This window comes from Chiloscyllium punctatum, chromosome 8, assembly GCF_047496795.1.
Source record: "Chiloscyllium punctatum isolate Juve2018m chromosome 8, sChiPun1.3, whole genome shotgun sequence".
Lineage (NCBI taxonomy): Eukaryota > Metazoa > Chordata > Chondrichthyes > Orectolobiformes > Hemiscylliidae > Chiloscyllium > Chiloscyllium punctatum.
In genome coordinates this window covers 36,167,137-36,180,259 of record NC_092746.1, presented here as the reverse complement: position 1 = coordinate 36,180,259, position 13,123 = coordinate 36,167,137, and the positions used below count along the sequence as shown (strand labels likewise).

At 39.0% G+C, this 13,123-nt stretch overlaps 1 protein-coding gene across 1 annotated transcript in view; it reads right to left on the bottom strand.

Moving 5' to 3' along the window:
* Window positions 1-12,736, bottom strand: part of meox2a (mesenchyme homeobox 2a) — a 47,451-nt gene extending 34,715 nt beyond the window's left edge. Inside the window, exons 1-2 of the mRNA XM_072575378.1 lie at window positions 11,910-12,736; window positions 7,016-7,188 (exon numbers count right to left, since the gene is read on the bottom strand). Coding sequence (XP_072431479.1) covers window positions 7,016-7,188; window positions 11,910-12,408 — 672 coding nt within the window. The 5' untranslated portion in view covers window positions 12,409-12,736. The remainder of the gene's footprint in view (window positions 1-7,015; window positions 7,189-11,909) is intronic.
* Between the last annotated feature and the right edge of the window lie 387 nt (window positions 12,737-13,123).

Sequence of the window (13,123 nt, the reverse complement as noted above, 5' to 3'; positions counted from 1 at the left end):
CAAAACATGCTAAAAGGCATTAGATTATTGCGATCTGACAATAAATACTTGTCATTATTCACATTGGAAAAGTATAATAAAAAGGTTGGAAAATGTGGGAAGCAAAGACCTATGGCAGGATTTTACTGGACACCACAGTTGGGTGGCAAGTAAGTGGATGTTTAAAATAGAATTTCATGCTCTCCAACAGGCCATTCATTCCCATTGTGAATTTGTGAGCATCAAAGAGGTGTTTGGTGAAATGCCTGAATGTGGCCCAATTAAAGCCCTTAAATGGCCATCTGATGATCAATTAAGGGTTTTCAATGGTTGCCATTCTCATTTAATGAATGGTGGATAGCATTGCCCCTTGATGTGAAGGGCAGTGCTTGTCAATGGCCACTCGGGTGTTTTTCCTATCTTCCTGGTGGTGGAAATTGAATAAAGATTCGTGCACTTTGTGTCTTTCACTGTGTTTTACACCTGCACACACACACACCATGGGTGCTGGGGAATAAAAATAAGCACTACCGCACTTAGGCGGTAGTGTGGGGGTGTAAAGTTAAAAAAAACAGGAGTGTCACTGTTTCTCGCACGTGCACACACACACCATGGGTGCTGGGGAAAAAATAAGCACTACCGCAGTTAGGCGGTAGTGTAGGGGTTGAAAAAAAAAAAAAAAAAAATTTAAAAAAATTAATGAATGGTGGATGAGGCTTACATCTAACATGCAGCCCAGCAGATACAATGTTATGGCTGTTCACTAATGAAAAAGAAAGGGTTATAAGAACTATTGCAGTTAGACAATAATGTGGGGGTTTAAAAAAAATAAAAAATAAAAAGAAATGAAAAAGAGAGGGTGCCCTCCATTCTATGCTCCTGGTTTCAATAGGTGGTATCTCTACATTCTCATTAGAGTTTCCTTTGCCTAAATCCACCCATCTCACCATTGCCCTGTCCAACACACTTCCCACTTCCTTCACCACTCTTGCCAGAACCACCCAGCCTGGCCCCAGGGAGATCCCAAGGTTAATTGGAGCTTCAGGTTCATTACAGAATGTCGTCTTTTTGTCCAGGCTTCAGCATTTGGTAGCAAATAACACACCTAAAGGCACCTGCTGCCAGAACTGCAGACCTGCTTACCTCCAGTTGGGATCATTGATATTAAAGGCCATTGGCTGAATAATTAAAACCATGAGAGGCAGCCTCATCCCAAAGATTTAAACAGTGATGGAGGGGAGCCTACCCCCACATATCATCCATGACTTTAGTGAGAGCGAAGCACCTTAAGTGATTTATATTATATTGAAAAGGTATAAAAAATTAATAGAACTAAAACAAACATATCTGTAAGCCTACATGCTAGGATTTTAAAAGAGATAGTTGCAGAAATAGTGGACATATTGGCTTTGATCTTACAGATTTCTTGAAATTTTGGAATGGTTCCTATAGATTTGAAAATAATAGATGTAATTTGCCATTTTGGAGAAAAAGGAGATGAACACTATGAGACTATTGGCCAGTTAGTCTGACTTTACAGAAGGAAATTATTATTGACAGCATGGAAAATCACAAGATTATTAAGCATAGTTTTATGAAGGTGAAATAGTGTTTAACATACCCATTTGTGCTTTTTGAAGGTATACTAGCAATTTGCTTTGCTAGTTATGCCCTCAGTATCAATACTGGAATAACCATTTTACTAATATCTGATTAACAAACATTCGTCCAGAAGAATATGATCTCCTACAGAGTGTAATTTGAAAGATCTGATATATGAACAGCTCCTATACTTACAAATGGTTCCTTAATATAGTCCTGCATTATGTTCCAACTTGCACACAAAACAACTTTCAAACTCTGAATGGAACCCATTCGCAACCTGGGGACTACTTGCAGCATATTTTGATTTACAGAAAGCATTCAATAAAGTGTTACACAATAATGTGTTGTGGAAGGATAGGCCTCACAAAACTGAGTTTAATAATGACAGTGGGATAGAATAGGTCATTGTTACATTGGCAGAATAATACGGCCAAAGTGAGAGAATGATCAGGACTTGGATCTCAACACTTCAAATCTGGATCAATTACTAAAATAACGATTAAGTATATCAAAGTTTAGTGATGACAAACAGCTAGCTGGGTAAGTAAACATGCAAAGCACCAAAAGGGAATTTGAACTAGTTAACTGATAGGGCAGGAAGGAGACAATTAAAATATAATGTGGGAAAGTGTGCAGTTATCAATTTAATTGGAAAAAGTGAAAAACATTTTATTTTAGGTGAGAAGGTAGTAAAAGTTGGTATGAAGAGGATTTAGGTATCCTTATGTGTGAATCACATACAGCAAGCCATTGGGAAGGCAAAGTGGATGTCAGTCTGTATTGCAATTTGGCAGAATGAGGAAGGAGGTCATGCTACAATTATGTAGTACCTTGATGGGAGTGCTAGGTGCATTTTTAGTTTCCCTAATGATGATATATTTTTCATAAAGAGACTGCAACAAAACCTCACTAGCCTGATTCCTGAAATGAGAGGGCTGAATAATGAGGACAGTTTGAGTAGAACAGATTAAGGTTCCTATTTAGAAAAGTGAAAGGTGATCATATTGAATACAAAATTCTGAGATGGAAAGGCTGTTTCACGTGGTAGAGGAATCTGAAACTAGCAGTCATATTCTCAAAAAAAGGAGTTGGTTATTTAAGGAGGTACGAAGGAAGTTCTTCACTGGGAGACACATAAGCCTTTGGCATTTTTATCCTGCAAAGGGCAATGGATGCTTTCATAAAATGAGATTTGAACACATGGACAACCTAACGATCATGAAGCAAGGGTTCTTTGTTCCACTGTTACAAGTTGTTCCAAAAAGGAAATAAAACTAAGCAAAAACCAGGAAATATTTACATGTTGTACATAGAGTGACTATGAGGTTTACAACAAACTGAGGAATTCCTTTGTCAGTCTGGTCTCTCTATCCATCATCCCTCTTTCTGCCAAAGAAACTTTTTTTTCAGCAGAAGTCCATGCATTTGCTTCTATGGTCTTTCCTCATCATTGCCACCTTCTGGTAAAGGTCCTGAAGACCTGCTCAGCTTACTCACTCAGTGCTCTCCATCACTGTCATCACTGCAGCTGAAGTCCCATCACAGTTATTCAATAGCCATGTTCAAGTGTGAGCTTGTTAATTTTTTTGGCATTAGGGGAAATCAAGAGGATAGGGATAAAGTAGGAAAGTGAAATTAATGCAGAAGTTCCATTATGACCGAAAGAATTTTGCAACAGGCTTGAAGGGCTGGATTGCCAATTCCAAGAAGATTTCTCATTCATGTGTTTATGAATAACATTGTCAACACCAATTATAGTGATGTACTGTGTATTTATGATTGGGTGAACAAGATTTCCAACAACTTAATGGGAAAAATAAATTAATAGAATACATTTTAAAAAGTTAAGTTAAACGAAGATAAATAGGAACAAAAAGAGAGCTATATGTTTCAGATGAATGAAAAATGGCTGAGAATGGAAAGAGAAATGTGACAATATAAGTAGCAACAGATTGACAAAACACCCATGTAATCCTATCTAACATGATTCTTTATCTCTGATCAATTCGTGGGCTTGAATTTGCTTTGTGCATGTCAGTCTCATGATGGGAGGCCTTACTAAATTTCAAAGCAATATTTAACTCATCCTGAATGAATGATAACCAAAACCTTGATTAACAATTATTTGTAAACTCTGGGCATATATCTCAAATAGACATAAATTGATTGCGACACTGGTCAAACATTTTTACTTGCCAAGGTGCACTGCTATTCAGAATAAAAGTGCATGCATTTGATCTGTTTCAACTGACTTTCTGGTTGTCTGTTTTCTTTTTCTCAAACATATTTAAAATCTGTGCTTGCAAATTTTTATAACACCCATTATAGCAGGGGGATCACAATGCTCATTACCCTGCCTCTGTTGTTTGTAGATGTCAGAAGCGTACAACTGTTGTACAGGTGACTTAGTTATAGATACTTTTAAACCAACTTGTTGAGAAATGTAATAACACAACTCTGGAGCAGGTGGGACTTGAACACGCAAGTCATCTAAGCCAAGAGGTAGGAATACTATTACTACACAATAACAGTCCATTCATGTGATTGTAAAGTCCCAAAAGCTTGGGAAAATGACTATCAATTGACCAATTACTTGCTTTAGTTGGCCACCTGCCATTCCAGAGGCTGCTGTCATTCTTACCACTGTGAGTATTCCTTGATGGCAAAAACATATCAGGTTTCTTCCCAATGTCATCTTAAGATCTTCAAATAGTTGGTAAAATTCCAACCACTGAGACTTGGCATAATTAAAGGTGATTTGGCATGTGGTGATACACTGATACAAGTGGACTGCACAGCAGAGAATGAGGTCACACATGAATGTGCAGTAATGGTCTCATCTGAGCACTTTTGTGGAGCATCTTACTGTAAAAGGTTGAAGAGTGTGTACAATGAAAACCTTGATGTCTGTGGTCTCTGTCAAAAAACATGGAGGGACCTATTCCAGAGTTTCGTACAAGTTTGGGGCCTGTCCTTTCCAGGGGTGAAAATATGGTCAGCTTTGTGTATCTGATCATGATGCAGTGCTTGATGATACATGCCTCAGCACAAACAGAAGCCACTCAACATTTAACTGCTGCTGTGGAAGTTGACTGCAGTCATACAACTTTAGATTGCCTGCCCCAAACATTCAGATTACCGGCATCATGGTTGCAAATACCACTGTTCAGTTTGCATTGTGCCCAGCAATCCGTCTTCCGACATGTCGTAGGGTTGGTGAGGCAACTCGATTTAGGGAGAGTGACAGCAGTACCTGGAACTCAGGCCTGTGGTTCTTTGTCAAGGTGCTATTCTACTCCACTCCTGCTCATGCTCTTACCCATCAGCCAGCCCAGACTGATGCGTCCCATGTGGAAGTCATGCTCTTTGAAACTGGACGTTCCTGGGGAAAAACTGCATTAGGTCATTTGCTAAGGCCGTCTGCAGCTTTCCCTGCTGGAAATTAGCAGCTACGAAGAGCCATTTTGCAGCTAAAGGTGTCGAACAGTGGTGGTGACTACGGTGGGCAAAGGTATATGTACACCAGCAAAAGATTAATTTGTTGACTTTTGGATGCATTTTTGTAACATTTATCCTATAAATCCAGTTGAGAATGATTGTTTGGAATGTCTTTTATTTTGGGATTATGACCAAGAAAGTTAGTAACTGAGAAAAGGTAAAGTGTTGATGAATGGTGAATGGAATGTTTGTTGACTATTATCAGAGTCAGATGAGTCAATATCCTGGCCAGCCTGGTTAAGCAGGAACTGTGTTAGTCACCTTCTGCCTTGCTCTTCCAGCTCCCCTCTTCTTCCTCCTCCTCAACTGCTCAGACCATATAACTGTGTGGTGACAGATGTGCTTCATGGCAATGAGGTTGTGCAGCATCAAGCCAATAAGGACAAATCTTAACATGAAAAAGCATTGCTTAAGCTCCCCAGTGGTCAGTTTGCTTATATTTTGTGTAGCTGTGTGGTTTTCATCATATAGACGCTTCCCATTTGTGCATGGCTGACATTCCAAAGACATGAGTTGAGTAATCCTTATCGCCTGGAATCACCCTCTGATTTGTCCTGGTGGCTCAAATAATTCCTGCAGATCAAAGTCATCAAAATTGCTGCCAGGATACTGGGCAATGCCTGGGTGACTTATCATCTATTGGCACAAACCAGCTGGGGAATGGAATCCCTGTCAGCCGGAGCACATCTCAGAACTGATACGTGGTGCCTGCAAAGGGTTATGCAGTCAATTAATGGCACTGTGTAGCATATCCTACTGAAGTAGCACACTTGCTCCATCTGATTCCCTCAGGCAGAAAGACTGAAATGTATTCAGCCCTCTTGTAATGCAGAGCCTCAGTGACTTCCTTTAGACGACAGTGGATGGCAAACTGAGAAATGTGACAGATATTGCTTACTCTGGACTAAAAACAGCCAGAAACATTAGAACTCATAACATTCAGAACCACAGGCAATGCTGCCCTATCCCTTTTCTCAGGCTTCAGTTGTGGTTACAGCTAAGGCAAATTACAGTGATGACCTCCAAAGTGAATTGGAGATGCCCGACACTCTGTTAGTTGCTGATTTTCAGGTAGGAAATTGCTCCTACAAAACAATGGGAGAGAATGACCTCCTATGAAACTTTCTTTTGTCCCTCTGCCATACCATTTCCAGCCATTTGTGTTGCTTCTTCTGTCATGTTCAATCAAAAGGATTGAAAACCAATGCACCCAAATCTGGGAAAAACTGCAAGGTATAGAATCTTTGAATTCAGGGCAAAGTTCTGTAACATGGGCCACATGACTTCATATCAATTTCAACAACTTTAAACAATTCTGGAACCACTAAAGCTTTCTATAATCTCAACAAGAGCCAGGAGTAATCAATCAGCAACAAACTTGAAAGTAGGTGATGCTACCTCCAATAGCAATAGTAAGGAGATCCTCCCAGCTACTCAACATGTATTTAGCTGTGTGAGCTTACCAAGGGAATGTTAACTGCAGCATTGCGCTCAAAAGTGGCTGTTTGGAGATAGTGAGGACCGCAGATACTGGAGAGTCAGTGTCAAAAAGCGTGGCGCTGGAAAAAGCATAGCAGGTCAGGAAGGATCCAAGAAACAGGAGAGTCAACGTTTTAGTGATGAAGGGCCCAGCCCGAAACATCGACTCTCTGCTCCTTGGATGCTGCCTGACCTGCTGTGTTTTTTCCTGCGCCACGCTTTTCAACTCAAAATTGGCTGTGCCCCATCAAATTGATATTATATACTGACTGAGGTCACTGTCTGTCTACTCTACATACATTGCAAACACCTTCATCAAAGTGGTATCTAGTGCGACCAGTTAAAAAAAAACGGTGCTGTCATCATGGATGCTGGTTTGGGGAATAAATAGTATCTATGGTGATGAAAAAGACACACCAGACATCTAATTTTATTAGCTAATTTTATATCCTACCTGTCTTTCAGTGAGATCCAAATTTACTGCTATCTCATATCTTCTCAGTCTGGTCAGATAGTTGTGGTGAGCAAACTCAGCTTCCAATTCCCGAATTTGCTCTTTAGTGAAGGCTGTTCTTTCCTTTCTGGGTTTGCTGTTCATCTCTCCTTTGTAGCTGCATTCTTGTGTCTCTATAACCAGGATCACAATATTTTCAGTTTAGATTTCTCATAATTGTTTAAAAGGCAAAAAAGTATATTTTCAATTTTAAATTTAAGAAATAATTCACATTTTTATAATACCTTTTTGCCAACTCAGGACCTCCTTTCAAGTGCTTTTTGACAAATTAAATATTTTAAAAGTAGTCACTGTTGTAATTTGGGAAACAGAAGTGTGCACAGCAATATCGTATAATGGCAATGAGTTAATTATCGGAAGCTCTGTGAAAGATGAATGCAGGCATAGTTGACAAGGGCAGCATTTGTTGCCCATCCCAAATTGGTCTTGAGATGAGCAGAAGTCTAATTCATTTCAGAGCTGACTCATTGCTTTATGGCAGAGTGACATGTAAGCTAGATAAGGTAATGGCATCAGATTTCCTTCATAAAAGACATTAATGAAGCAGATGTGTTTTTACAAAAATCAGTGATAATCATTATAGCAACATTAGTGAGACTAGTTTTACACTCTTTTTTAAAAGCATTTGAATTCAATTCTATTAGTTACTGTTATGGGATTTGAACTCCTGTCCACAGGGTATTTGACTGGGTGTCTCAGTTACTATTCTAGTAGCATTACCATTATACCCAAAAAGTATACAGGAGCCTCAAATTAATTTATTCAAATAATTGGCCTGCTACAATACTGAATGACAAACATTGAGGGGTATAATATTTGCAGTAAAAAGTTCAATGCCTATAAAACAATAAGAATTTTATGTGCTAATTATATACATCTTCAATTAGGTTACTTAATATTTCTAATTTCACAAGGCATTATGTAAATAACTGTTTCTGAATGATAACTTTCCTTTCTCAATGAGCTTCTCAACAAAGCACATGATTTTACTTTATCTTTTTCTTCAATTTCAAACATTAACATGAGGAGACGCCCTTCAATCCATTGTACCTGTTGTCACATTTATTGATTAATAAAATAGTAGTTCATTAATTAATATATTTATTTTGGGAATGAGTAATTTTCATATGATTAAAAAAGATGTTACACCGCATAGTCTGCTTTTACACTTGCTGGCATTATTAACTCCAACATGTTGGCATACAGATAGTTAAAATTAAATCTTATCCAATAAGTAAAGTCACAAATGTAGGGATTAATCATGTATTGTACTGCTAGGAACTAAAGCTAAAATGTATATTTCCAAAACAATATTAAATATTGAAGTTAATTAAATTATTAAAATTAATTAGTGATCAATTAATATATTCCCTTACTGACAGAATTCTTTATACACATACACATATGGACATACAAACTAAGAGTGGGAGTAGGACACTTGAGCATATTCATTATTTAATAATGATTATCATGGTTAACTTGATTACTCCATAATCCCAGCTACCCCAATATTATTTCACCCCTTGTTAATCAAAAATGTTCAAATACTCTGTTTCCACGACATTTTGAAGAAGAAAGTTTTGAAGACTCACGAATCTTTGCAAGAGTAAATCTTGTCCCATCTCGGTCTCAGATGGACCATCCTTATTTTTACAGTGACCCCGCAGTTTAGATTCTTTCATAGGATGAAACATCGCCTCCAAATTCACCCCATCAAGACCCCTCAAAATTTTATATATTTCAATCAGATTACCTCTTATTCTTCTAGACTCCAACAGTTACAGATAGTGATGAGAATTCTGGCCTGTCCAACCTTTCCTCATGAGACAACATGCCCATTTCAGGTATTAGTCAAATAAATCCCCTCTTAATGGCTTAATAATGCCAGTAAGTTTAAATGAGTTGCATCATTATTAGTCATATGAAAATGGATCTTTCCCAAAATAAATACATTTTGATTTTTAATTTAGGAACTACCATTTTATTCATCCATATTAATCTAACATATTCTTTTTTAAATAAGGTGCCCAGTACAGTATACAGTACTCCAGCTGCAGTCTCACCAACACCCTGTATAATAAGCATATTCTCCCCTACTTCTGCTGTCAATTTTCTCACAATCAAAAATATCATTCTGTTAGCTTTCCTAATTACTTGCTTTACTTGCATGTTAACCTTTTGTGATCATGCACCAGGACAACAGATCCTTCTGTATCTTAAGGTTTGCAATCTCTCATAATTTAAATAAAGCTTTTTAAATTCTTCCTGTCAAAATGGACAGTTTTACATTTTCTCATATTATACTCCATTTGCAAGGTCTTTTCTCATCACTTAATCTATCTGTATTTCTTTGATGCCTCTTTATGTTCTCTTCACAGCTTACTTTCCTACCTATGTGCCATCAGCAAATTAGGAACTATGCTTTGGTCCGTTCACCTGAATCTTTTATTAAATTGTAAAAGATTGAGGGCCCACATTGAACCCTGCAACACATCATTCACTGTGTCTTACCAAACAGAAAATGAATTATTTATGCCTTTCTTCTGTTTTGTGTTAATTAGTCAATATTCTATCCAAGCCAGTAAGTTACCTTCTGTGGTATTAACCTTTATTTTTCGCAATAACCTTTTAGAAATCTAAGTTCAATACATCCACTGGTACAACTTTGGTCATAGCAGCACATTACTCCCTCGAAGAATTCCAATGAACTGGTTAAACATTTCTCTTCTCATGATGCAGACTGAGTACTAACTAGTTTGCACAAATATTGAGAGAAAACTATTCTAACATCCTCCTTTGAGGTAATTGAGGGTATTTTTCATAACATTTTGCAGATACTCTATTAAATTTTCTCTCTCTTGTCATATGCATTTTTTAAATCATAAAGGGTTCAGATAGTATTCATATTTGATTTTAGTGCTCACCATTCAATATGACAGTTAACAATTTCACTTATTTTTAACTTTCTGCAAATAACTCTGAAAAAAATACAGTTCTCAAAAAATGGATGTTTACAGCCTTTGAAAGCAGCTCCTGATAAAAAGAAAAATATTTTAAGGTTTAAAGTGATTTAATATAGCATTAAATTTACTTTGTGTTTTATAATCACTAGGGCTTATTAAGTAAGAGCGATTAGAACGAAACTTTTAAAAAGGTTATCCATACTTAGCAATTTTTAAAAAATGAAATGCATTCACGTAGAAGGAGGAGAAAATATTTTAGCTGAGGAATTTCTAAAAAAAATCACGTGAATTCCTCAAAACGGACTTGCGTTTTGTACTTCAGTTTATTCCACGAAACATTAATTTACTACTTACATTTCTCAGTTTATGAAGGTTTTAATTTTATTTTGTACAGCGAGCATTGAGCTATCTCTTGCAATGGGTTCTCCGGGGCGTGAAACCCTGACTCTGAGAGTAAAGCGGTTTCTGTGTGACTCAGTAACGATTTGCATCTTTGTTTACACCACGAAATGAACACAAATAATCCGAGGACCGAAATGGTGCTGGCAGCAGGTGTAAAAACAGTAATATGGAGTCTGGCCCTTTGCAGTTTAAACGTTCAGTCTTTGTAGTGAGACTGAAAAGGACTTTTATATTTCCTGCCTCTGCTTTATTTTTGTAAGGTTTGGTGATGAATGTGTGAATCAGAGGAAATGCAGCCCATTAACCGACGATAGATTTATTGTCACAAAGTGTGTTTTGGCATAAATCTTCCGAGAAAGATGATGCTTTTCATGAAGTGAAAATATCATGTAGCGTGTGTTTTTGAATTTAAAACGAAAAGATTTTCAAAAGGGGATTTTCCATTTTAGTTGCAGAATGCTAGAGTTTTCCGCTAAAGAAAGGCTTTCCATGATCGAACTTTACGCTAACTTTAGTGGTTTCAAGACTCATACAATGCACTTCTTTTGTAGGAACCGAACCTCTATGCAATGCAGGTTCTCGTTTTTAACCAAATGTTTTATTTTGATTAGCACGAGGCATATTTCATTAATTACACTTACCCATTGCTTGAACAACCTATTGTTTGCATTTCTTAGAGCAGTTAACATTAGCAAAACCTACCAAAAAACGCTATTTAAAGTCGGCGGGAAGCAAAATATGGACAACACGGTTAGACATAAGAACACAGGGAGGTGAAATTGGGAAATTTCTGGAAACTCTTCGGCAAGTATGCAAATCAAAGCTGTTTAATCAGTCGTATATGTTGGGAAAGAAATTCACAGATTTATTTTTAGATTGCAACTATTAGAGAGATACATTTATAAATTAACCGGCGATAACACATTCAATGCTTCATTGACACTGGACTTAAAATATGTGAGTGAAATGTGATTGTGTTAATTGTCGAATTATGAGTTTTCTTGCCCAGCATCTACTCCAGAAATTCACAAAGCAGCAATCGTTACCATTTAGTTTAAGTATCCTTAAAACGACTTGCTCTTCAGTGTTGACTGACATTAAAATGTTCTGGCTGGAATACGCTTGGTATCGTTCTGAGGTGCGTTCCCAGTTTACTATGGGGTATGGTCACAAATCGGGTTAAGTCGCAGCTTTCTTTGAACAAAACCGTTCGGAGTGGAAGCAACAAAACAGCGAGAGCAGCCCAGAACCAGTCAGTCAAAGTCTGTGGGGAAATACCCGTCTGTTTTTAAAGGTGAGTAACTATACGAATGAATCCGATCTGCAACAGGTTTGTTCTGTCAGTTCCGCTAGTCTAGTTAAACTGATGTTGAACAATTTGAGCACGGCATGCATCTGCACAAGGTAGATGTGTAAAATGGTTGATGCGTGTGTCCCTGCTCATTAATGGCTAAACCGGGATTGCTTACCTGAGCCGTCACTTTTCCTCTTGGAATTCCTTTTCTCTGTCTCCACTGGGGTGACCCCCGGCCTCCCGTAATCCCCCGACACACAGGGCGGGTTGCTGGGGGTCAAACCGGGACTGCTGTCCACCAGGCTGGAGCCCAGTTCCGGGGGCCCGGATTCTGACTGGAGACAGAGTGTGTGCCGCGCCAGGGGAGGGGGTGAGGAGATCTGAGGGATGTGCCATGTCGCCTGGCTAGCGGCCGGTGCCTGGGGCTGGGGCTGGTGCTGCTGGTGCTGGGGATGGCCTCGGTGGTGGTGATGTAGGTGATGATGATGACGCTGGGCTGTAAACATGCTTTCTTCATTAGGAAATCCCGTTATGATACAAGAAGAAGGAGACAGGTCTGGAAAAGCCACATGGTCTGATCTTCCATGGAGAGCCAGTGGAGACTGAGAGAAGTGGTGCAGGCTCTGTGCAGGGGCATGGGAGCTGCGCAGGCAGCTAAATATTGTATGATCCATGGGAGCGGGGTTTCAGATTCCAAGCGGCTGGAATTATATCCAAAGCACCTTCGATTTCAAAGTAAACAGCTTCCAGGGGAAAAAAAAACAGGGCTCTTTAAAAGCGATCTGGATCAATCGCTGTTTTAACAGCCGGAGCCCTTTGAGTAAACACACACCCTCCAGCTAACCCTGATTTTCGGGGTTGACAAGTAGAGCTAATCGCACGTTGTCCCAGGGAGCTGGCTTTCAGGGGGAAATCGTGGAAGATATATAAATAGTTTGTAATGTGAGAGGGGGGCTGGATCTAAGGCAGGGTCCCAACCACATGTGAAGCTACCTCCAAAAAAACATCAGCCCTATAAATCATGGCAATTAATGACCGGAAATTCGCAGGCGCAGAGAAAGAGAAACAAGGTTTGCACCAGTTAAGGCCAGGCTGTGCTCTTTATTTGTTTTATCGAGCTGTGACTTGCTGTCGTGAGCTTGCAGATAGTGGATGATGTTAAAGAAGTGGAAAGAGGTGGTGGTGTGTATGGGGGGTGTGGGAGCAAACTTTTATCTCTTCGCCTCCCCCCCACCCCCACCCCGGAAGAAAAAATAAACCTCTTGGAACTCCGGGGTGTCAGATGTCCATAACGTGCCGCACCTTAGGGGGTGGGGAACCTGCGTCTGTCAATCAGTGCCGCTACCCCAAAGCAAGGCGATCTCCGAAACAGCCAGAGAGCGAAAGCGA